This window comes from Babylonia areolata, chromosome 33 (assembly GCF_041734735.1).
Source record: "Babylonia areolata isolate BAREFJ2019XMU chromosome 33, ASM4173473v1, whole genome shotgun sequence".
Classification (NCBI taxonomy): Eukaryota; Metazoa; Mollusca; class Gastropoda; order Neogastropoda; family Buccinidae; genus Babylonia; species Babylonia areolata.
The window spans coordinates 19,979,881-20,004,513 of NC_134908.1; the positions used below are offsets into that span (position 1 = coordinate 19,979,881).

The following is a 24,633-nucleotide window of genomic DNA, read 5'->3' on the forward strand; positions in this document are numbered from 1 at the left end:
AGGGGACTGAGAGACACACAGAGAGAGACAGAGAGCGGAAAGACAAATACAGAGAGAGATGGGGAGAGAGACACACAGAGAGACTCAGTGCAAATGCTTATAAGACACTGAGGTCAGTTCACTGCCAGCGAAAAAGGAACAAAATGCATACTCTCACCCGTTTCCTAAAGCTCCTGCAGACAAAAGCTCATTCTTCACTGACTATTCCCCGCCTCAGTATTCACGTTGTCGTGTTTGTGCAGATCTTGGACTTCCTAGGTTCACGGCACGCATTGAGTGCTACCTTCTGTTGATACACACCTTGACACCTTGCTACACTGGCATTGATACTGTGATGCTGACTGTGGAGAACCTTGCTACACTCGGTGCATTGTCTGCGTCGTGTGTTTCTGCTGGCCGTCAGTTCAGCGCGTGTTTAAAATACAACTACACAAGACTGACGGACAACGCGACAATTCACCGCTGGGTGAGCTGATAACAGCGGTCATGGACACAGCCACGCACACACTGCACGCACATTCTCTCTCCCCACCCCCCACCCCACCCTCCACCACTCTCTCTCTCTCTCTCACACACACACACACACACACACACACACCGGCAAACTATCATGACACATTCACCCATATCAAAAGGACCTCAGCATTGCCAATGACATTAATTAATGTGTCAAATTCTTAACTCTCTCTCTCTCTCAGGCTCTGTGTGTGTGTGTGTGTGTGTGTGTGTGTGTGTGTGTGTGTGTGTGTGTGTGTGTGTGTGTGTGTGTGTGTGTGATTACAACATCTAAATTTCCAGCTGTCGAAAAACTTCAAACACTGAACTTACTGTCGAAAAACTTCGTACATGATTATCGTCGATAAGTGGAGTGGAGACCTAATGGCAGGGTGTCCACTTTGGACTCGAAAGTTAGAGAGACTCTAAGCTTTCAGGTTCGAATCCTACACTCGCTTGTATCAAAAAGACTGTCTGTGGCAAAATTTTGTCGAAAAATCAGAGCCAGTTGGACGGAAAAAAAGACTTTTGGGCGGCCGTGCTGCGTTATGGCGGTGACACTGCGCTGTCCCTACAACTGAGGGAGAGCAGTTTCAGTTTCAGTTTCACTTTCTCAAGGAGGCGTCACTGCGTTCGGACAAATCCATACACGCTACACCACATCTGTTGAGCAAATGCCTGACCAGCAGCATAACCCAACGCGCTTAGTCAGGCCTTGAGTGCATGCTTACATATATTTGTGTACCTATGAAAGTGGATTTCATTTTACGTAATTTCGCCAGAGGACAACACTCTCGTTGCCATGGGTTCTTTTTCAGTGCGCCAAGTGCGTGCTGCACACGGGACCTCGGTTTATCGTCTCATCCGAAAGACTAGACGCTCAGTTTGATTTTCCAGTCAAACTTAGGAGAAAGGGCGAGAGCGGGATTCGAACCCACACCCTCACGGACTCTCTGTATTGGCAGCTGAGCGTCTTAACCATTCTGCCACCTTCCTCCTTGGAGAGCAGCTATGATTTATGTTAGTTGTGACAATGAAAGAGCAGCCGGGCCAACGGTACAATAAAAATTGAACGCAACATAATACACAGTAAATTGGCTTGGCAATACAATACACAAATATGACTGATGACCCTCACAGAACAATTTTGTCTCGATGGAAGACGTTTACATTTTGGATTAGATGTAGGCCAACTGTGCATTAGCCATACACAGATTTATCGTGGAGCCCTGCAGAACTGAGAATGAACGCATCAGTGAACATGGGTATTTGTGGGAGGGGGGGAGGCTAGGGGGGACGGGGGGGGGAGGGGAAGGCGGGGGGGGGGGGGGGGGGGACATGCGTGCGTGCGCCAGTGTGTGTCACGTGTGTGTGTGTGTGTGTGTGTCCGAGTCAGTGTGCGTGCCATGTGTGTGTGTGAGCATTACTAGTGATGGCCGGTTAGACGGAGACTGAGAGAGAGAGAGCCCTAGTTGTTTATGTGATGAATTATGCATGCATTATGCACGATATTGCAGAGGGTCAAAAGGTCCACAATAAAACATTTCCGATTTTCAAAAAGTTCTGTGTGCGGTTTTAACGCAACGGGGGTTGGGGAGCATGGGGGGGGGGGGGGGGGGATAGTTGTATATTTCAATTTAAAACTCTTCTACCGCCAGTACCATTTTTCTCTGCGAAACGAAAACTCATTCTTCCCATGTCATTTTCCACCAAGAACGAACACAAATATATAATTTTCTAAATTATACTTTTTTTCTTTTTTTTCTTTTTTCTTGCCGAGCATCATGATTGTCGGCTGCTAATTAACAAGGGAGATAAATGGACTTCCATTGAGTATCGTAATAACAATCCAATGGAAATTCCTATGATGAAGAAGGGAACCAATCAAACAGCAGCTCTCTTACTTGCGTGGCTAGTCGCCATTTGCTTCGTGGACACGTTTCCTGCAAGCGACGCCGGCATTTGCTTTTGGTCATTTCAGGTAATTTAGCAAAAACTTCCAGCATAGATTCTTGGCATACATTCTCCTGTCTCCTTATTGTTTTTGTGCATATGGAAATCATAATGTCTGCTGGCATCAAAGTAAATGATCGAAAGTAATGCAAAGAAGCGACATGTTCTCGACAGCGATAGCAGACGTGGTGATGTGGCATAACGATAGTGGGCCGACCACTTGAAACAGTCGAGTTTGGAAACTTATGCCAGTTACTGTCTGCTGTTTTGATACTTTTTCAATGTAAACTCTTGGTAGTAATCTGCAATTTTATAGTTGCATAATGTATTTTACACAGTTACTAATGCTAGTCCTTTGTCTTGAAGTCTCAATCATTCGTTGTCTGGTGCTGTCAGTACTCCCCGTGGTTTTCATGCCCCTCCCATTTTCTGAATTTTAGAACTCTGCCAAATCATTATTAACAGATATTTTGCTTTATTGGCATTTGATTCGGAATTTCAATAAATGCTTTTAGCTGTCTGGTATCTGTCATATAAATATGTGGCTGCAGTATAAATAGCCAGATCCATACATAATACAGTATACACTACAACATACAGAACTAATGAAACCAGTTAACTGTTGTGTCTTGCAGGTCAGGATCTGGTTGCAGAGGATGAAAACATCATCAGGGTCATGGGGGCCCCAGTGGCTGCTGCGGATGTCTCCAGACAAGCAGGACACGCTGCTGAAGATGATGGTGCTGGCCATTGCTGCAGTGCTGTGTGAGTTGGCCCTCAAGGCTGTGAAATGCTGTGTCCAGTGTGTATGACTGACCTCAACCACTAAAACATGCTGCCAGATGATGATTTGTATACATATGTTTTTCTCCATCTGTTTTCTGTCATTCAGATCTGTGGCTTTAGTGTAAACAGCCAGATTGATAAAATGTTAAGTATTCAGAACTAATGAAACCAGTGTTAACTCTTGTGTTACATTAGTCCACTGTAAGCATGTGCCAGACTGACTCCCCCAAAAAAGATTCAGCTATTTGATAACTTGTGTGCTTCTTGCAGTACATCTTTTACCTGTTTTTTATTGGTTGTAGTTCATGGTACAGACTAAAAATGAGGTACATGTATTTTTGACTGGTTCATTTACCTTAGTATCATGAATTGCTTTAATTCAATCATGTCACAGTCGAAATGATTCAATCATGTCACAGTCGAAACGACCTGGTTTCCCCCTCAAATCGCACTATTTTAAGCAGTTTTTTAAAAAATCACAAAAAATCAACCACTCACCCTACAAACATAAAACACATACCAGTGGACAGATATAACAATGAATTTACTAAAAACGCTTACCTTAAGTGAAGGAACCACATGGTTTTGATGATATGGGTAATCCAATATGATACACATTGGCAGGAAAACAAAAAAAATTTTTAACACAGGTAATCCACTTCTTCATGCTCTGAATCCTCCTACACTGGTTCAGTCACGCTCCTGTACTCTTGGTTTGATGTGCTTATGATACTATTTATGCATGCTGCATTAAAAAAAAAGATATTTGATTAGAATGTATTGGAAAAAAAAACCCAAAAAACTGATTGCTGCTTGCAGTCTTGAAACACACTGAAAAACATTTGCCGGACTGTACACTCATAGGAAAAAACTCCACACATACACTTTTTTTTACACAATGCACAGATTGTCCTCATCTATTTCCATCTCCTCGGGTTCTTCTCCATTAGTTGGAGAATTAGCCGCTGCAACAGGCGCACGTGTTGGTGTCAAGTTTTGCTGACTGGTCATTCCACCTTCGTCATCGTCAGTGTCCGCCACTTCGTCGTCGATTTCGTCAGGAATATAGTTGGAATCAGAGTCTGAAATTTTGTCACCTGCATTGTCGAACAATCCAGCAACAGCATCTTCATCATCAGACCCGGTTTCATGAATCAGTTCGAGTGCTTGAGCCAGTCTTAAGTTCCACACAAATCGGTTTTGCCTTGGTGCCACCACATTGAAAACCATATGATGTTGTGATTTCGGGTTGTCCGGTTCACAAACAAATTAAACTACTACAGAACGAACGAACAACGGTCTAAGGGAAGGAACTCACAAGAAAAGTGTCTGAGTTATCTGGAAATTGTGAGTTATCACCCTTAAAGTAAGATCGGTAACGTTAAAAAAAAAGATCAAAATCTGTTGTAACAATTTGTCCGACAAGCTTTCAAGTGAACGGAATAACGTCGGAAATCAGCAGCCGACCAGACGCTGTTGAGTTAATCAGAAAAAGAAAAAGCTGTTAATAGTGAACGTACTTTTGTGTGTTTTTTTAAAGTGACATGATGCAAGAGATAGATAGCATAATGCATGGTGATTCTCATTTTACAAGGAATGGAATTAGCTGTCATATTGTGATCAATATATATGAAATTTGAAAAGGATATGTTTATGTTGTAAGAAGAAATTTATATGAATGAAGATATAAAGAAAGTCTTGGGGAGAGTTACAGTTGTGCGTGGTATAAGACTGTAACTGCAAAGTAATGGCATGAATATTGAATTTGAAGTCCAAAGTCTTCATTCCTGGAATAATGATAGTCATTCATTGTCACAGAAATCTTGCATGAGCGTGCTTTGTGTCTCTGTGAGGGGACAGATATGGCGTTCATATTATTTAGGTGAACAACAGCAATACAGCATGGTGGATAGGAACACAGGAGAGGAAGAGGATGCATGTGTCCCGTTTGTTACTGTACAGCAGTCATCTGAGACTGCCAGAACAGTTCAGTTCAGTTACTCAAGGAGGCATCCCAGCGCTGTGACAAATTGATATACAGTACACCACATCTGCTATGCAGATGCCTGACCAGCAGCATTTTCCAACGTGCTTAGTCAGGCTTGGCAGGGGGGGGGAAGACAGTGTTCATTACTTGTACCATTTTCTCTTTTGTAAAATTCTATGGACAGTGCATGTGCCTAGTGTAACTAGTGTAAGCATTGAAGCTGAGACAGTTGTTTTATTTGGACTGTGAATATCATGATGTAAGTTGTGTGTGTGTGTGAAAGTTACCAACGCATCCCTGGTAAAACTCAACTCAAGTAATTTTCCAAAGAGGCCAAGCATTACAATTTCTTTCCTCGACCCATTGCAGCCTTTTCCACCCGCTTGTTCTCCGTGCTGAGGTTCGAAAGCGTGATCCACGAGTTCGATCCCTACTTTAACTACCGCACCACTCGCTTCCTGGCAGAGGAGGGTTTCTACAGCTTCCACAACTGGTTTGATGACCGGGCCTGGTACCCCCTGGGCCGTATCATCGGAGGAACCATCTACCCTGGTACGTATGGTGGACTGCTGTTGTGGTGGTGTGCTTGTGTTTTCTGTGGTGTTGTCTAAGAGTGTAGAACAACAGCTGTTTTTTTGTCTCCATGGTTGGTTTGTGTTATATGTTTCAGTGCCTAAGTTTTTAAAAGCGAAGAAATCTTCTCTTTTTTTCTTTTTTCTTTTTTTTTTTTTTTTAAATGACATGCCTTTTTTTTTTAATCCTTAAAATTCTTTTTAAATTACCCAGGACTCCAAAGGTTTTTAAGTTTGTCTCTATGTATTACTGACAGAAAAGTTCTATGCTATTTCAGTCAGTGGTTAAGCATAATGCTGTAATGTTCCACATGAAAGCTAATGGAAAAGTATGCTAACATTGAAACAGCAAAAAAAAAAAAAAGAAAAAGAAAAGAAAGAAAACATCTGATTCTGAAATTTTTTTTTTTTTTTTTTTACACTGAAATTGCTGTTCCTATCCATGTGTAGCAGCCAAGAATATACACTTGTGGCTAAGCCAGTACTCTGAACAACGTACCTTTATGGGCTTCTGATGCAATAGTAATTGTCGCTGTTGTGGTTTAAGGGTTTTTTTTAAATGACCCTGACACTTGTGATGGTTAAACGTATGTGATGATCGTATGGTGAATTAAATCATTTCTTCACTTTGTTTTCATCCCCCAAACTTAGCTGTCAATCCTAGGTTTCTCTTTCATGTCATGTACACAGTTGTTTGCAGTTCGGGAATGTTCTCATACACACATACACACACACACAGAACATATCTGTGGTTTGTTTTTTCCCACTGATCAAAAATCACTTTAGACATTTCATTTGCACACATTCAGCACTGCAGTGCCCAAGCTTTGCTCTGGCTTTTAAATTCTTTTCATTAAAAAGGTTTCCATATTCATGCATATATAATCGAGGAAAGAGAACTGATTTCTGTAGTATTTACAGCTGTGTCCACATGGTGTTGAAATTTGGACTGAGGGAAAAACAACATTGATTTCTGTATATTTTCTGCATTTTCCTCATCAGGGAAGTCTGCTTAGACTGTAATCAGTGTAAAACTCCCTAAGGTTGAATGGGTTAATGACAAACCTTATGAGGTGAAACACATGCTTGTATACGTGCCCACTTAAGATCCCCCCTGTTCGAACCAAAACATACGGCAAATGCAGTTTTTTATCCCAGGCCCCCATTTTTTGGAATCAACTTCCTCAGCCTCTCCGTCACTCATCTTCACTCTGGAGTCATCCACATCTAGTCTGAAGACCCACCTTTTCCCTGCCTGGATAATTCTCAACAGCTTGTCCCTTTCCAGTATGAACTGAAATGACTGTTACTAGTATTAGTGAGTTTGAGAGTTTCAGAATTTGTAGGTTGTATTTTTTGATTGTGCTCTGTTTATGATTGTGCACTATGACTTGCGTGTGTGTGAGTGCACACGTGCTTATGTGTGTTGTGTGGGTGTGTGTGGTGTGGGTGTGTGTGTTGGGGATGACAAATAATTTGATGTTTTGTATCTCCTTCTTCTTCTTCTTCATTAGTGGGCTGCAACTCCCACATTCACTCGTATACATGTACAAGAGTGGGCTTTTACGTGCATGACCGTTTTTACCCCGCGATGTAGGCAGCCATACTCTGTTTTCGGGGGTGTATTTTGTGATGAATTTTTCCTTTTTGATATTTATGTTTGTTGTTTTTTTTCTATTTGTAAATGCCTAGGGCTTATTTTTTAAGATTCAGTGTAAATGTTCATAATGATGATGATAATAATAATAATAATAATGATGATAATATATGCACAGCTTGACTGAACATTGTGTGTGATGGTGGCAGGTCTGATGATCACCTCAGCCACCATCTACCACGTGCTTAACTTCTTCAACGTGACCATCGATGTGCGCAACGTGTGCGTTTTCCTGGCCCCCCTCTTCTCCAGCTTCACCACCATCGTCACCTTCTTCCTCACCAAGGAGCTGAAGGTAAAGTAGCATGTGGGGAGGGGTGGGGGGGAGGGGATGGGGCAGGTGGTGTGGGGTGGGGGGGAGGGTGTGCATGTGCCTTGGACGCTTCATAATCACTCTCGGGGGGGACCACACACAGAATTTTGTTACGTGAACGAGTTTTCGAAAGGGTGCTCAGTCAGCATCGCACTGTTATTCTATTGCGGTTGATATAGATAAGTATATTAAAACATACTGGTTTTTTGTGTGTTTTTTTTTCTTTTTTTAATGTGTATGTGCATGACTAGGTTCAAATCCTGGCCCTCACTCCTTCTCCCAAGTTTGACTGGAAAATCAGTAAATCGAGGTCCCATGTGCAGCACGCACTTGGCGCACTGAAAAAGAAATTGTGGCAACAGAAGTGGTGTTCCTCTGGCAAAATTCTGTAGAAAAAAAATCTGCTGTGGTTGGTACAGCACTCAAGGCCCGACTTCTGGCACAGTAGGATATGCTGCTGGTTCGGCATCTGCCTAGCAGATGTGGTGTAGCGTATGTTGGTATGTACGAACACAGTGACTCCTCCTCGAGAAACTGAATTTAGTGAGAGACAGACACAAAGAGAGACTGGCTTTGTGCAGAGTCCTGGAAACCTGGAAAAGACTATTGTCATCATTGAAATTGAATCAGATTACTGTGGTGATCTTCTGTTTCCTGATTATTTATTGGAAAGAACTTGGGACTTTGTCAGTCCTTCATGCCTATCCCCCCCCCCCCCCCCCCTTTTATAAAATTGGGTGTTGCTGCTCTACGACTGTTCACTGTCCCATGTGGAGAGCAGCCCGAATTTCATACAAGAGAAATTTGAAGTGAAAGAACCTAGTACAAACCAAGTGATAGTACAAACTAAGTGGAGTGATGGCCTAGAGGTAACCTGTCCGCCTAGGAAGCGAGAGAATCTGAGCGCGCTGGTTTGAATCACGGCTCAGCCGCCGATATTTTCTCCCCCTCCACTAGACCTGGAGTGGTGGTCTGGACGCTAGTCATTCAGATGAGACGATAAACCCAGGTCCCAGGGCAGAGCAGCCCGAATTTCACACAGAGAAATCTGTTGTGATAAAAACAAATACAAATACAAATACAGTCACAGTACTTTTTGTCTGCACTGCATACAGTGCACCCCCCTGAGTGTGAAGAAAAAAGTTGCTTTGAGCATACGCACACTTCCAGTCAGCCACTTCTTCCTGAAAGCCAGTCCTCCATATTGTCTGGTGCAGAATGCCTCTGCTGACACCAGGTGTTGTTTTCTGAGTAGTGACCTCGTCCTCAGTAAAGTGGATCAGAATCCAGCTTTTCCTCTGCTTCTTGACTTGGTTCTGTTACTGCGTTTGGTCAGCTCTGTTATCCGGTTGTTTTAGTTTTTGTCTAAATAGTTTTAAGTAGTTTTAGTCTAAATAGCAGTCAGAATTTAGTTTCCAGACAAAGATAAGGTGTATACAGCCGGCCAACGCATTTGTTTGTTTTAGTTTTTGTGGCACTAAATGGCAGTCGGAATTCAGTTTTCAGACACAGATAGGGAGCAGACAGCCAGCAAGCACATTTGTTTGTTTTAGTTTTTGTGGAAGTCAGAATTTAGTTTTCACACACAGGTAGGTGCATATTTGTTTGTTTTAGTTTCTGTGGCACTTAATGACAGTCAGAGTTTAGTTTTCAGGCACATACAGTTGGCTGGTACATACAGCCTATAAGACACAGGACTAACATTTGCTGAGATGCCAACTGTTATGGTTTCGCCATGTTTGTTACTCTCAGTCGCAGTTTGTTCTGACATTACGCAAACGGCAAAATTGTTCATTTTCGACTACATAGCATGGTCACATGCTTTCCTGTCGTAACATTACCCAGACGCTCTAGACCTATCAGTCACGAGGCCAGGGCAGTCACTGCTAACCTTGGTCTCGCGTGATGATGCTCAGCTAATCGTGTGCATGTTTTCATTGAAACAGCATTGAGTGGACAAATCCGTGTAATCGTAGCGGTTAGAGTTACACCGTGTTGCAGGCAGGCCCAAGTGTTTGGTATGTCTTCCAGATAAAATGTATGTTTGGTGATGTGGCACGGAGTTCGAGCGTTCCTACCAGATTCAAAATGTTCCTGCCAGAAAATTCCTGATTGTTCCTACAAACACTTGACAAGGGTTGGCATCTCTGCATTTGCGTAAAAAGTAGCTCCTTGTATTTGTATTACTCTTTATGTCGCAACAGATTTCTCTGTGTGAAATTCGGGCTGCTTTCCCCAGGGAAAGTGCGTCGCAACACTGACAGGGCCACCCTTTTTGTTTTTTGTTGTTTTTTTTCATGCCAGCAGTGTTATTTGTTTTCATAACAAAGTGGATTTTTCTGCAGAATTTTGCCAGGGACAACCCTTTTGTTGCTGTGGGTTCTTTTACGTGCGCTAAATGCATGCTGCACATGGAACCTCAGCTTATCGTCTCATCCGAATGACTAGCATCCAGACCACCACTCAAGGTCTAGCGAAGGGGGGGGGGGAGAAAATACTGGTGACTGCCGGTGTAATTTGAACCAGTGCGCTCAGATTCTCTCACTTCCTAGGCGGACGCGTTACATGTAGGCCAACACTCCAGTCCGCACTCCAAAACAGAAAAGTGCGGTACTGAATGTATGTTACGTTTTATTATTATTATTATTACTACTACCTTTTGTGGTGTAGCGTATATGGATTTGTCCGAACGCAGTGACGCCTTCTTGAGCTACTGAAACTGAAACTGTTACGTTTTGACCCAGGATGCGGGGGCGGGTCTGGTGGCAGCCTCCATGCTGGCCATTGTTCCTGGCTACATCTCCCGCTCCGTGGCAGGGTCCTACGACAACGAGGGCATCGCCATCTTCTGCATGCTGCTGACCTACTACCTGTGGATCAAGGCCGTCAAGACCGGCTCCATCTACTGGAGTGCTCTGTGCTCTCTGGCCTACTTCTACATGGTGAGAGGGTTTGTCTTTGGTTGTTTGGCGTGGTCGTCGTCTTTTTCTCTCTTTTTTTCATCTTCTGGTGTGTCTTCATCTTCATCTTCATCTTCGTCCTCTTCTTCCTCATCTTATTCTTGTTTCAGGGTTGTCTTGGTTGTTGGTCGTGAGCTTGTTTGTTTGTCACTGTTTTCTTCTTTTTCTCCTTTTTTCGTCTTTTGCTTTGTCTTCTTCGTCTTGTTCTTCTGCATCTTAATCTTGTTTATCATGGTTTTCTTGGTTTTTTGTTGTTGTCGTCGTCTTATTCCTGTTGTCGTTGTCATCTTTTTCATATATTTTTGGTATCTTGTTTTCTTCTCTCTCTTTTTTTAAAAATTTTTTTCTACAATGTTTTGTTCTTTTTCGTCATCATCTTTCTCCTGTTTTTCATCTTCTTTGTCTTCTCCTTCTGGTTATTTTCGTCTTCCTTTGTGGCATCTTTTCTGCTCCTTCTGTTTTTTCTTCTTCAGCTTCTTTTTTGACTCACTTGTGTAAACAAGTGAGTCTGTGTTTTAACCCGGTGTTCGGTTGTCTGTGTGTGTGTGTGTGTGTGTCTGTGTGTCCGTGGTAAACTTTAACATTGACATTTTCTCTGCAACTACTTTGTCAGTTGACACCAAATTTGGCATAAAAATAGGAAAAATTCAGTTCTTTCCAGTCATCTTGTTTAAAACAATATTGCGCCTCTGGGATGGGCACAAAAAAATAAAGAATGAAGCCTAATTATATGCAAACTGCATTTACTGTTATATTTATATTTTTTGTATTCTCTAAACTTGGCACTTTGATCTGATATTCTGACCCAACAGCTAGAGCAGTCATTATTATCATTTTTTGTTCAAACAGGAACTTCTTTTGCTAAGCATGGAAGTTTTATTTATTTTGCAAACGTTTTGGTGCAGATAGTAAAAAAGGGAAATTACTCTGTAATGCTAGGGGGAGTTAATTTGCTTTAAACTGATCTTTCTCATCTTAAACATTACATTTTGAAACAAGAGAGGCAAGGCCTTCAAGACTCACTTGTGATGCACTTTTTAAAAAACATCCAAGCTTTTTATGTATTGAGTATAATTTCAAAATGTAATGTTTCAGATGAGAAAGATCAGTTTAAAGCAAACTAAGTCCCCCAGCAGAATAATTTCCCTTGTTTTACTGCCTGCAGCAAAACGTTTGCAATAAACAAAACTTTCATGCTTAGCAAAAGAAGTTCCTGTTTGAACAAAAAAGGAAAATAATGACAGATCTTTTGTTGGGTCGAATATCAGATCAAAGTGCCAAGTTTAGAGAATATAAAAAATATAAATATAACAGTAAATGCATTATACTCAATACATAAAAAGCTTGGATTTTTTTAAAAAGTGTATCACAAGTGAGTCTTGAAGGCTTTGCCTCTCTTGTCTTCTTTTTCATAGTCAGAAAGAGTTGTATAATCCCAATTGCAAAATCACTCCTATATGCGTACAGTGGACAAGGCATGAAAACGTTTAGTAACAAGCGTATGACAGTCACTAGGAAGAGATGTCAAACTGAGGTCTCGTGCGCAGTATGCACTCAGCATACGTTAAAGAACTCAACTGCAACAAAATTGTTTTCCATGGCCAAATTCTGAGGAAAACTCCGCTCTGCTTATCATTCATGTGTATCTGTGCTCATGACTGAAGCCAAACTGACTGACACAGGAAATGACGGGCGCAATAGCCGAGTGGTTAAAGCGTTGGACTGTCAGTCTGAGGGTCCCAGGTTCAAATCACGGTGACAGCGCCTGGTGGGTAAAGGGTGGAGATTTTTGCAATCTCCCAGGTCAACATATGTGCAGACCTGCTAGTGCCTGAACCCCCTTCGTGTGTATATGCAAGCAGAAGATCAAATATGCACGTTAAAGTTCCTGTAATCCATGTCAGCGTTCGGTGGGTTATGGAAACAAGAACATACCCAGCATGCACACCCCCGAAAATGGAGTATGGCTGCCTACATGGCAGGGTAAAAACGGTCATACATGTAAAAGCCCACTCGTGTGCATTCGAGTGAACGCAGAAGAAGACCCGGGAAATAAAGGCAGTGCTCAGTAGGCTGTAATGGAGTGGGCAGCCAGTTGTGCAAATGATTGTGTTTGTAAAGCATTCCAAGTTTGGTCTCTGATTGAAGATCTATGTTAGTATCAATAATGATAATAATGATGTTTTAAAGAGATGTAAAGGTTGGAGATTTTTCCGATCTCCAAGGTCAACATAATGTGCAGACCTGCTAGTGCCTGAACCCCCCTTCGTGTGTATACGCACGCAGAAGATCTGATACTTGACAAAGATCCTGTAATCTATAGAGTTTGATGGGCTATGGAATCAAGAACATACCCAGCATGCACACCCCCGAAAAGGGAGTATGGCTACCTACATGGCAGGGTAAATAGAGTGTGTATGTGTGCGTGCCTGAAACCTGATTGAATGACACAGGAAACGAATGATGAGCGCCCAATGTCAGCTGTCAGTTGCCTCTACCTGGGTAGGCAGCCTGTGGTGCAAATGACCCCGAGTTTGTAAAGCGCTTAGAGCTTAGTCTCCGACCAAGGATAGGCGCTATATAAGTATCCTTATCATCATCTTTGTGTGTGTGTGTGTGTCAGGTGTCGTCGTGGGGTGGTTATGTGTTCCTGATCAACCTGATCCCACTGCACGTGCTGGCCCTGATGATCACAGGACGGTTCTCTCACAAGATCTACCTGGCCTACTCCACGGTGAGTGTGGAACCACTACATCAGTCTTTAGATGTTGTAGCGGTGGTGTGGTGTGTTTGCCCTGTGATGAACTGTGTGTGTGTGATTGGCTGTGAGTGCCAATGAAAGTTGATTTTTTGGTGTTTTTTTTTTTATTCATTCATACCCCTTTTTTAAGTCTTTTTTGTAAACGTAAATTGTTATACACCTACAGATGTGCCAACTGCTACAATTTTGCCATATTTTGTTATGCACGATCGCAGTTTGTTCAGATGTCATGCCAACCAACGTCAAAATTGTTCCAACGAGTTCATTTTCAACTACATAGCGTGGTCACATGCTTTCCTGTCGTAACATTACGCAGACACTCTAGACCTATTGATCACGAGGCCAGGGCAGTCACCACTAACCTTGGTCTCACATGATGATGCTCAGCGAATTGCATACGTGTTTACCTTGAAACAGCATTGAGTGGACCAATCAGCTTAATCGTAGCAGTTACGCTGTGTTGCAGGTAGGCCCAAGAGTTGGTATGCCTTGTAGATAAACTGTTTGTTTGCTGATGTGGCTTGGAGTCTGAATGTTCCTGCCAAATTCGAAATGTACCTACCAGATTTCCTGATTCCTACTACAAACACATGACAGGCGCTGGCAGCTCAGCACCTGTAACCCTCACCGTAACCTTACTTCAGAGTTGGCGACTAAATGAGATACACACAAATAGTGTTTTTCTTGGGTAGGAGGATGTCAGCAGTGAAATGAATTTCGTTTACAACAGATTGTGTTTTATTTCATTACGTCTTCAGTTGATGTATAGTGTGGTGTCATTTGTGGTACGTGGTGTGTAGTGTGTCATGTACTATTTTGATGTGTAGCATGGTGTCGTTTGTGTGTAGTGTGTCATGTGCTATTTTGATGTGTAGTGTGGTGTTGTTTGATGTGTGGTGTTTGTGTGTGGTGTTTTGTGTGCTATTTTGATGTGTAGTGTGGTGTCGTTTGATGTGTGGTGTTTGTGTGTGGTGTGTTGTGTGCTATTTTGATGTGTAGTGTGGTGTCGTTTGATGTGTGGTGCTTGTGTGTGGTGTGTCATGTGCTATTTTGATACAGCATTGTGTGTGGTGTGTCGTGTATTGTTTGATGTGTAGCATTGTGTGTGGTGTACTGTTTGATGTGTAGCATTGTGTGTGGTGTATGTGTAGCGTTGTGTGTGGTGTACTGTTTGATGTGTAGTATTGTGTGTGGTGTACTGTTTGATGTATAGTGTTGTGTGTCATGTACTGTTTGATGTATAGTGTTGTGTGTCATATACTGTTTGAATAGCGTTGTGTGTCATGTGCTGTTTGATTTGTAGCGTTGTGTGTCATGTACTGTTTGATGTGTAACGTTGTGTGTCATATACTGTTTGATGTGTAGCATGGTTTGTCATGTGCTGTTTGATGTGTAGCGTTGCATGTCATGTACTGTTTGATGTATAGCGTTGCGTGTCATGTACTGTTTGATGTGTAGCGTTGTGTGTGGTGAACTGTTTGATGTGTAGCATTGTGTGTTGTATACTGTTTCATGTGTAGCGTTGTGTGTGGTGTACTTTTTGATGTGTAGCGTTGTGTGTCCTGTGCTGTTTGATGTGTAGTGTTGTGTGTCGTGTACTGTTTGATGTGTAGCGTTGTGTGTGGTGTGCTGTTTGATGTGTAGCGTTGTGTGTGGTGTACTGTTTGATGTGTAGCGTTGTGTGTCATGTGCTGTTTGATGTGTAGTGTTGTGTGTGGTGTGCTGTTTGATGTGTAGCGTTGTGTCCTGTGCTGTTTGATGTGTAGTGTTGTGTGTGGTGTACTGTTTGATGTGTAGCGTTGCGTGTCCTGTGCTGTTTGATGTGTAGCGTTGTGTGTGGTGTGCTGTTTGATGTGTAGCGTTGTGTGTGGTGTACTGTTTGATGTGTAGCGTTGTGTGTCATGTGCTGTTTGATGTGTAGTGTTGTGTGTGGTGTACTGTTTGATGTGTAGCGTTGTGTGTGGTGTACCTTTTGATGTTTAGCATTGTGTGTCCTGTACTGTTTCATGTGTAGGGTTGTGTGTCATGTGCTGTTTGATGTGTAGCATGGTGTGTCATGTACTGTTTGATGTGTAGCATTGTGTGTGGTGTACTGTTTCATGTGTAGCGTTGTGTGTGGTGTACTGTTTCATGTGTAGCGTTGTGTCCTGTGCTGTTTGATGTGTAGCTTGTGCTGTTTGATGTGTAGCGTTGTGTGTGGTGTACTGTTTGATGTGTAGCGTTGGGTGTGGTGTGCTGTTTGATGTGTAGCGTTGTGTATCATGTGCTGTTTGATGTGTAGCGTTGTGTGTGGTGTGCAGGTATACTGCCTGGGAACACTGCTGTCCATGCAGATCTCCTTTGTGGGATTCCAGCCAGTGCAGTCCTCAGAACACATGGCTGTGAGTATAAGTATAGATATATCATATGTATAATGCCCCATTTATACCTGGCTGAGAACTCAGTGCATAGAAGTGTTTTTCTCTTCTCCTAGAACTCAGTGCACCGTGGCAGTGCGATGTGTTGGGGAGAGCAGCCCAAATTTCACACAGAGAAACATGTTGTAGCAAAAAGTGATGCAATAGAAGCAGGGAAATATTTTTCTCTTACGTAAGTATTGATATCTTAAAAAAAGAAATTCTCTCTGCTAAGTATTTTGGCATAGAACTGTTTTGTACTGAAATGCTATGCTTTGTAGAAGTTGTTTGGGTTTTTTTCTCTCCTTTGAGTATTGTTACCCTTTTCACTTACTGCCCACAACCTGATCTTTTGGGTATGTTTTGCATTTTCCTCCACTGTCATTTCCACTAGTCATAGTCCCCGAGGAAGGGCATGTGGTCAGAAACGTTGACACTTCTCTTATCAGAGTGAGTCAACTCAGACTTTCTCCATTTGTCAGTTTTATAGACTGAGCAGTCATTCATTTCATCGCCATACCCAAGAAATACACAGAAACCAGACGCTGAGCCCTGTTGATGCCGTTGCAGAGGAAGGTGGCAGAACGGTTTAACCCTTTCACCGCCAGTCAATTTAGAGTACAAAATTCCCTTGTGGTATAAAAACTGAAACGACAGTGGCTAAGAACAGCTAGGGATTCCCCCCTGCGATGTATAGAAAATATGGCTTAGCCTACCACCGAACATTAAGAGCAGCAGGTTCATGGATAACAGACCAGTGAATGGTCACCTTTCAGTGACATGGGTCCTGTACCACGCCTGTGCATAAATGCGAGCTTGGCGGTGAAAAGGTTAAGACAGTTATCTGCCAATACACAGTGGCTGTGGGGCTCTGGGTTTGAATCGGGGTCTCGCCCTTCTGCCAAGTTTGACTGGAAAGTCGAACTGAGAGTATTGTCATTCAGATGGGACAGTAAGCCGAGGTTCTATGTTCAGCATGCACGTGGCGCACTGGAAAAGAAGCCATGGCAACATAAGTGTTGAACTCTGTCAAAATTTTGTGGAAGACATCCACTCTGATGGGTACACAAATATATATATATATATATAATATATATATATATATATATATAATTATGTACGCACTCAAGGCCTGACTGTCATGTTGGGCTATGCTGCTGGTTGGAGGCATCTGCCTAGCAGATGTAGTGTGGCGTATAAGTTAACAGATTTGCCCAAACACAGTGACGCTTCATTCAGAAACTGAAACAGCAGTCATCATTGGTATTATCGCCGTAGCTAAGATAAGGTATAAATGTATCGGAGAAACTGAAACAGCAGTCATCATTGGTATTATGGCCGTACCTAAGATAAGGTATAAATGTATAAGGAAAAACAGAAACAGCAGTTTAATTACACATACTTAACCATGACCCAACTAGTGCAGACTCCGGCAGGGGTCTGACATTCCTGTCCTGTGCAAACTACTATCCCAGTAGTCATCAGTGGTATTATGGCCGTACCTGAGATAAGGTATAAATGTATAAGGAAAAACTGAACCAGCAGTTATCAGTGGTATCATGGCCGTACCTAAGATAAGGTATAAATGTATAAGGAACAAGAGAGGCAAGGCCTTCAAGACTCACTTGTGATAAATTAAGTCCCCTAGCATTAATTACAGAGTAATTTCCCTATTTTACCATCTGCACCAAAACGTTTGCAAAATAAATAAAACTTCCATGCTTAGCAAAAGAAGTTCCTGTTTGAACAAAATATGATAATAATGACTCCTCTTGTTGTTTCAGAATATGAGGTCAAAGTGCTAAGTTTAGAGAATACAAAAAATATAAATATAACAGTAAATGCAGTTTGCATATAATTAGGCTTCTTTTTTTATTTTTTTGTGCCCATCCCAGAGGTGCAATATTGTTTTAAACAAGATGACTGGAAAGAACTGAATTTTTCCTATTTTTATGCCAAATTTGGTGTCAACTGACAAAAGTATTTGCAGAGAAAATGTCAGTGTTAAAGTTTACCATGGACACACAGACACATGGACACACACACACACACACACACACAGACAACCGAACACTGGGTTAAAACATAGACTCACTTTGTTTACACAAGTGAGTCAAAAACTGAAACAGCAGTCATCAGTGGTAATTAAGCCAGTACCAAAGATAAGGTATGAATGTATACAGAAACAAGGGCGCTGACTGACGGTGCTGGTGTTGCAGGCTCTGGGCGTGTTTGGGCTGTGCCAGATCCACGCCTTTGTGGACTACCTGCGGTCCCGCCTGTCCCGCGAACAGTTCTCCCTGCTCTTCCGCAGTCTGGTCCTGCTCACCGGCACCATCGCCTTCGGTGCTGCCGCCGTCGCCACCGCTCTGGGCAGTATCCTTGTCCTTCTGGTTCTAGGGCAGTTGATGCATCATCCTGCCCTTGCAGAGAGATGTGTGTGTGTGTGTACGTAAATGTGCGTGTGTGTGTACATGTGCGTTGATTGATTGATGTATGTATGTATGGTAGTCATTCATGTCCGACTATGACCTTCAGAGCAGCAGAGGAGGTAACTGTCCGGACTCACTGGGCTAGAACTTGGTTGTAGTGGAGAGTGTCTTGCACAAGTTACATCCCCACTCTCTCAGCCAAGAGGGCTTTAGGACAGTCGGCATTAGGATGGTTCCCAAAGGTCAACTAGCCTCCAAGGTCGCAGCACTAAGAGCCAAGGTTCCTATCATCCAAACCTTGTGGAAGATTCATATCAGTGTTTGTATGGTTGTGTGTACATAGATGTGTCTGTACATGTGCGATTGGTAGGGATACATTTTTCGCACTTATCCTTGGTCAGAGACCAAGATCTGATTGAGATGGATACTCATGTAGCTTTAACTCTCTCCATACGAACGGCGAAAGAGACGACGTTAACAGCGTTTCGCCCCAGTTACCATCATCAAAATATTGCAAGTGGAAGGCTCTTATACTGAAGAGGTGAATGTTGACAAAGAATACCACAATTCTGACGACGGAAGCCAAAGGGTTGGGTCATTCAGACACCCACTGGACATCCGAAGGGTCTGTGTAGAGGAGAAGAGAGGACTGGCCGTACTGAGTGAGTTAAACGCTTTACCGGCACAGAATCATTTGCGCAACAGGCTGCCTACCTGGACAGAATCAGCTTGGAGAGCTGCCTTTAGGTGTTCATCATTCGTTTCCTGGGTCATTCAGTCAGGCGTCAGTCACGCCCACACACACTTAAATGCACATATATCAGCTGCATGTGCACATCATCTGGATGCAAGATAAACTTTCAGTAGCTCAAGGAGGCGTCACTGCGTTCGGACAAATCCACATACACTACACCACATCTGCCAAGCAGATGCCTGACCAGCAGCGTAACCCAACACGCTTTGTCAGGCCTTGAGAGAAAAAAAAATAATTAATTAATAAATAAATTAAAATAAATAAATAAATAAAATTAAATAAATAAATAATAATAATAATATAATTTAAAAAATAATAATAATAAATTTAAAAAATAAAAATAAATAAATAATAATAATGAAAATAAAATAAATAAATAGATAAATAAAATAAATGATGATAAATACGCAAATAAATGTAAATAATTTTTTTTTTTTTTTAATAAATTTTTTTTTTAAAAACAGCCAACCAGGGTGTACATATTTCAGTGCTTTGCAGAAATATGAAATCTGCATTATATGTATTTAACCCTTGTAAGATTCTAAAAAAAAATGTTCTGCTGGGTGGTTCACATATAAGAAGCATAAAGAGGAAAGAGGAAGAAGGTTGATTTGAATGGTGTTCTGCACAAGGGTAATGCATAGTTTCTCCTGTGCTTGAGTAGTATTATGTACAGGACAATAATCAGACCCCTGCCAGAGTCTGGCTCTGAAACTGTTGGTTTTGGCTTAACTGGATTCCCCCGCTCCCACTCAGAAATCATCCCCTGGACAGGTTTGAAACTGTTTTTGCATTGTTAACTGGGCTCCCCCGTCAGAAATCTTCCCCTGGACAGGTTAGAAACTTGTTTTTGCTTTGTTAACTGGGCACCCTCCTCAGAAATCATCCCCTGGACAGGTTAGAAACTGTTTTTTGCTTTGTTAACTGGGCTTCCCCCTCAGAAATCTTCCCCTGGACAGGTTGGAAACTGTTTTTGCTTTGTTAACTGGGCTCCCCCGTCAGTAATCATCCCCTGGACAGGTTGGAAACTGTTTTTGCTTTGTTAACTGGGCTCCCCCCTCAGAAATCTTCCCCTGGACAGGTTTGAAACTGTTTTTGCTTTGTTAACTGGGCTCCCCCCTCAGAAATCATCCCCCTGGACAGGTTTGAAACTGTTTTTGCATTAACTGGGCTCCCCACTCAGAAATCATCCCCTGGACAGGTTTGAAACTGTTTTTGCTTTGTTAACTGGGCTCCCCCCTCAGAAATCTTCCCCTGGACAGGTTAGAAACTGTTTTTGCATTGTTAACTGGGCTCCCCCGTCAGTAATCATCCCCTGGACAGGTTGGAAACTGTTTTTGCTTTGTTAACTGGGCTCCCCCCTCAGAAATCATCCCCTGGACAGGTTAGAAACTTGTTTTTGCTTTGTTAACTGGGCTCCCCCTCCTCAGAAATCATCCCCTGGACAGGTTGGAAACTGTTTTTGCATTGTTAACTGGGCTCCCCCCTCAGAAATCATCCCCTGGACAGGTTAGAAACTGTTTTTGCTTTGTTAACTGGGCTCCCCCCCCCCCCCCCCTCAGAAATCATCCCCTGGACAGGTTAGAAAACTGTGTGCTTTTTTGCTTAACTCAGTTCCCCCCTTCAGAAATCTCCCCCTGGACAGGTCGCTTCTACTCTCTGTTGGATCCATCCTACGCCAAGAACAACATCCCCATCATCGCCTCTGTGTCGGAGCACCAGCCGACGACGTGGTCGTCTTTCTACTTTGACCTGCAGCTGCTGGTGTTTATGTTCCCTGTGGGGCTCTACTTCTGCTTCACCAAGCTGACTGACGCCAACATCTTCATCGTCATGTACGGCGTCACCAGCATCTACTTCGCTGTGAGTGGAAGAGGTTGGGGGGGGGCGGGGTGGTTTGGTGGTGGTCAGGGGGTGGGGGGGTTGAGTGGGGGTGGGCTTTTGTGAACATGGTGTGTGTGTGGGGGGGGGTGAATGGGGGAAAGGTTGGGGGGGGGGGGGGGGGGTTGTCAACAGGTATGAACCCAGCAGCTGTGAGTGGGGTTTTTTTGGGGGGTGGTGGTGGGTTGCAGGGTGGGGGGGGTTGTGGAATGTGTGTGTGAGTTACTGAGCATCAGTCTGTGTTGATGTGGTTGTCACCATTATCAACTTTGGGGGGGTTTAGGTTTTGTGAACATATGCGTCCGTTACCGAGTGGTGGGTGTGGGCTTCACAAGGTTCTATTTTGTTGAGTGGGGGGATGGGGGTGGTGGGTTTTGTGAACATGTGTGTCAGTTACTGAGCGTCATCTGTATGGGTGTGGGCGTCACCAGGATCAACTTTTCTGTGATGGGGGGGCAGGGGGTGGGGGTGAGGGGGGTGGAACGTGTGTGCCAGTTCCTGAGCGTCGGGTCTGTGTTGGTGTGGTCGTCGTCATCAGGATCAAGGTTTCTGTGAGTGGGTGTTTTGGGGTGTGGAGGGTGGTGGGTTTTGTGACAGTGTGTGCCAGTTACTGAGCGTCGGCTGTGTGGATATGGGGCATCACCAGCATCTACTTTGCTGTGAGTGGAGGGGGTGTGGGGTGGTTGGTGTGCGGGGTGGTGAAACGCGTGCGAGAGTTGCTGAGCATCAGTCTGTGTTGGCGTGGTCGTCACCATTGTCTACGTTGCTGTGAGTGGGGTTTTTTTGGGGGGGGAGGTGGTGGGGGGGTAATGGTGAATGTTTCATTTTTGACTCGCTTCTGTAAACAAAGTGAGTCTATGTTTTAACCCAGTGTTCGGTTGTCTGTGTGTGTGTGTCTGTGGTAAACTTTAACATTGACATTTTCTCTGCATTGTGCAAATACTTTGTCAGTTGACACCAAATTAGGCATAAAAATAGTAAAAATTCAGTTCTTTCCAGTCATCTTGTTTAAAACAATATTGCACCTATGGGATGGGCACAAAAAAAATGAAGCCTAATTATATGCAAACTGCATTTACTGTTATATTTATATTTTTTGTATTCTCTGAACTTGGCACTTTGATCTGATATTCTGACCCAGCAACAAGAGCAGTCATTATTATCATTTTTTGTTCAAACAGGAACTTCTTATGCTAAGCATGGGAGTTTTATTTATTTTGCAAACGTTTTGGTGCAGTTAGTAAAAAAGGGAAATTACTCTGTAATTAATGCTAGGGGACTTAATTTGCTTTAAACTGATCTTTCTCATCTTAAACATTACATTTTGAAATTATACTCAGTACATAAAAAGCTTGGATTTTTTTTTTTTTTTTTTTTTTTTTAGTGTATCACAAATGAGTCTTGAAGGCCTTGCCTCTCTTGTTTTAACATGGTGTTTGAAGTGGTGGGATAGTGAGTGATGGGATGTGTGTGTCTGTGGGGTGGTTGTGAGCTTTTTTGTGTGTTGTATGAGATGTTGAGTTAATAAGTGAATGTGTTTGAACCGTTTTTATTTATTATTGAATGTGTGGATGTTGGTGGGGGTGTGTGTGAGTGGTTGGGGGGGGTTGGCGGGGGGGGGTCTGCTTTTATGAAACATGTGTGATATGTAATTTCATGAGTTGGTGCGGGGGGTGATGGTATGTATATATATATATATATATATATATATGGTATATATATATGTGTGTGTGTGTATGTGTGTGCAGGGTGTGATGGTGCGTCTCATGCTGGTGCTGGCCCCGGTGATGTGCATCCTGTCGGGCATCGGTGTGTCCTCCATCCTCACCACCTACATGAGGAACCTGGACGCCAGCCGTCGCGACAAGAAGCCCAAGAAACCAGACTCCACCTACCCCCTCAAGAACGAGGTGGGTAGTACCTCATCCTGTATTTTTTTTTTTTTTTTTTTTTTTTAACCCCTTTCTCTCTCTCTCTCTCTCTCTCTCTCTCTCTCTCTCTCTCTCTCTTTTTTTTTTTTTTTTTTTTTTTGTGTGTGTGTGTGTGTCTGTCTGTCTGTCTGTATGTCTCTCTCTTTCTCTCTGTTTCTCTTCCTCTCTCTCCTTCTCTCATTTTCTGTCCACTCACCCTCTCGCGTGAAGACTTGGAGCACAAAGTGAGAGCCATGTTGTTGGGGCAGATCGTCAACGGGGTGGTGCTGATTGTCACGGCCTTCCTTACGGGACTTTTAACCTTTAGGCTTTAGCCTTTGTGCTGATTGTCACGGCCTTCCTTATGGGACTTTTAACCTTTAGGCTTTAACCTTTGTGCTGATTGTCACGGCCTTCCTTACGGGACTTTTAACCTTTAGGCTTTAACCTTTGTGCTGATTGTCACAGCCTTGCATATGGGACCTTTAACCTTTAGGCTTTAACCTTTGTGCTGATTGTCACAGTCTTGCATATGGGACCTTTAACCTTTTGGCTTTAGCCTTTGTGCTGATTGTCACAGTCTTGCATATGGGACCTTTAACCTTTAGGCTTTAACCTTTGTGCTGATTGTCACGGCCTTCCTTATGGGACCTTTAACCTTTAGGCTTTAGCCTTTGTGCTGATTGTCACAGTCTTGCATATATGGGATCTTTAACCTTTAGACTTTAATCTTTGTTTTCAACACACACATGAAGACATGGAGCACAAAATGAGGGTGGTGGTGGTCTCTGTTTGGGGCACATTGCCAACAGTGTGGTGCTGATCGTGACGGCCTTCTTTATGGGACCTTTAACCTTTAGGCTTTAATCTTTGTGTTCAACACACACATGAAGACGTGGAGCACAAAGTGAGGAGAGTTGTATGTTGTTGGGGCAGATTGCCAATGGGGTGGTGCTGATCATGACGGCCTTCCTTATGGGACCTTTAAACATTATGGGACCTTTAAACATTAGGCTTTTAACTTTTGTTTTCAACACACACATGAAGAAATGGAGCACAAAATGAGGATGATGGTGTGCTCTGTTTGGGGCAGATTGCCAACGGGGTGGTGCTGATCGTGACGGCCTTCCTTATGGGACCTTTAACCTTTAGGCTTTAATCTTTGTGTTCAACACACACAGGTGGTGCTGATCGTGACGGCCTTCCTCATCATGTACACCTTCCACTGCACCTGGGTCACCTCAGAGGCCTACTCCAGCCCCTCCATTGTGCTCTCCGCCCGCGGGGGCGACGGCAGCCGCATCATCTTTGACGATTTCCGAGAGGCATACTACTGGCTGCGACACAACACGCCCGAGGTGGGTGGAGAGGGAATGTGGGTGTGTGGTGGAGGAGTGGGGGTGGATAGGCTGAGGTGGTGGTGTTAAAGGTTTGTCGAGAGGTGGATTTTTTTTGTCCAGCAATTACTACATTTCTGGTGCAGCCATTGTCTCTCGAGACGGAAGGAGGCCGACGACAATGAGATTTGTGTGTGTGTGTGTGTGGTGTCTTTGTGTGTGTGCACATTTGAGCGTGTGTATGTTACTGTGTATAAGTTGAACATGTGTGTGTGTGGTGTGCGTGCATTTGTGTGTGTGCTTGTTTCTTTGTGTTTGTGTGGTGTGTGTGTGTGTTACTGTGTATAAGTTGAACAAAAAGACATTCAAATTGTTTAAAAAGCATGAAAAGTTTACTTAGCGCAGAAGGGCATCAGAAAGCAAAGATAGAATGTTGAAA

The 24,633-nt window shown here is 43.1% G+C and overlaps 1 protein-coding gene across 2 annotated transcripts in view; it reads left to right on the forward strand.

Moving 5' to 3' along the window:
• Positions 1 to 2,417: 2,417 nt before the first annotated feature.
• Positions 2,418 to 24,633, forward strand: part of LOC143276801 (dolichyl-diphosphooligosaccharide--protein glycosyltransferase subunit STT3A) — a 38,072-nt gene continuing 15,856 nt past the window's right edge. Inside the window, exons 1-12 of one of the 2 annotated variants that reach the window (XM_076581450.1) lie at positions 2,418 to 2,476; positions 3,084 to 3,213; positions 5,591 to 5,773; positions 7,600 to 7,745; positions 10,508 to 10,705; positions 13,347 to 13,457; positions 15,785 to 15,865; positions 18,100 to 18,256; positions 20,694 to 20,929; positions 22,696 to 22,857; positions 23,794 to 23,805; positions 24,039 to 24,215. In XM_076581450.1, coding sequence (XP_076437565.1) covers positions 3,105 to 3,213; positions 5,591 to 5,773; positions 7,600 to 7,745; positions 10,508 to 10,705; positions 13,347 to 13,457; positions 15,785 to 15,865; positions 18,100 to 18,256; positions 20,694 to 20,929; positions 22,696 to 22,857; positions 23,794 to 23,805; positions 24,039 to 24,215 — 1,572 coding nt within the window. In that variant the 5' untranslated portion in view covers positions 2,418 to 2,476; positions 3,084 to 3,104. Of the gene's footprint in view, positions 2,477 to 3,083; positions 3,214 to 5,590; positions 5,774 to 7,599; positions 7,746 to 10,507; positions 10,706 to 13,346; positions 13,458 to 15,784; positions 15,866 to 18,099; positions 18,257 to 20,693; positions 20,930 to 22,695; positions 22,858 to 23,793; positions 23,806 to 23,950; positions 23,963 to 24,038; positions 24,216 to 24,633 lie in introns of both variants that reach the window. The other variant, XM_076581449.1, reaches the window with a different exon arrangement.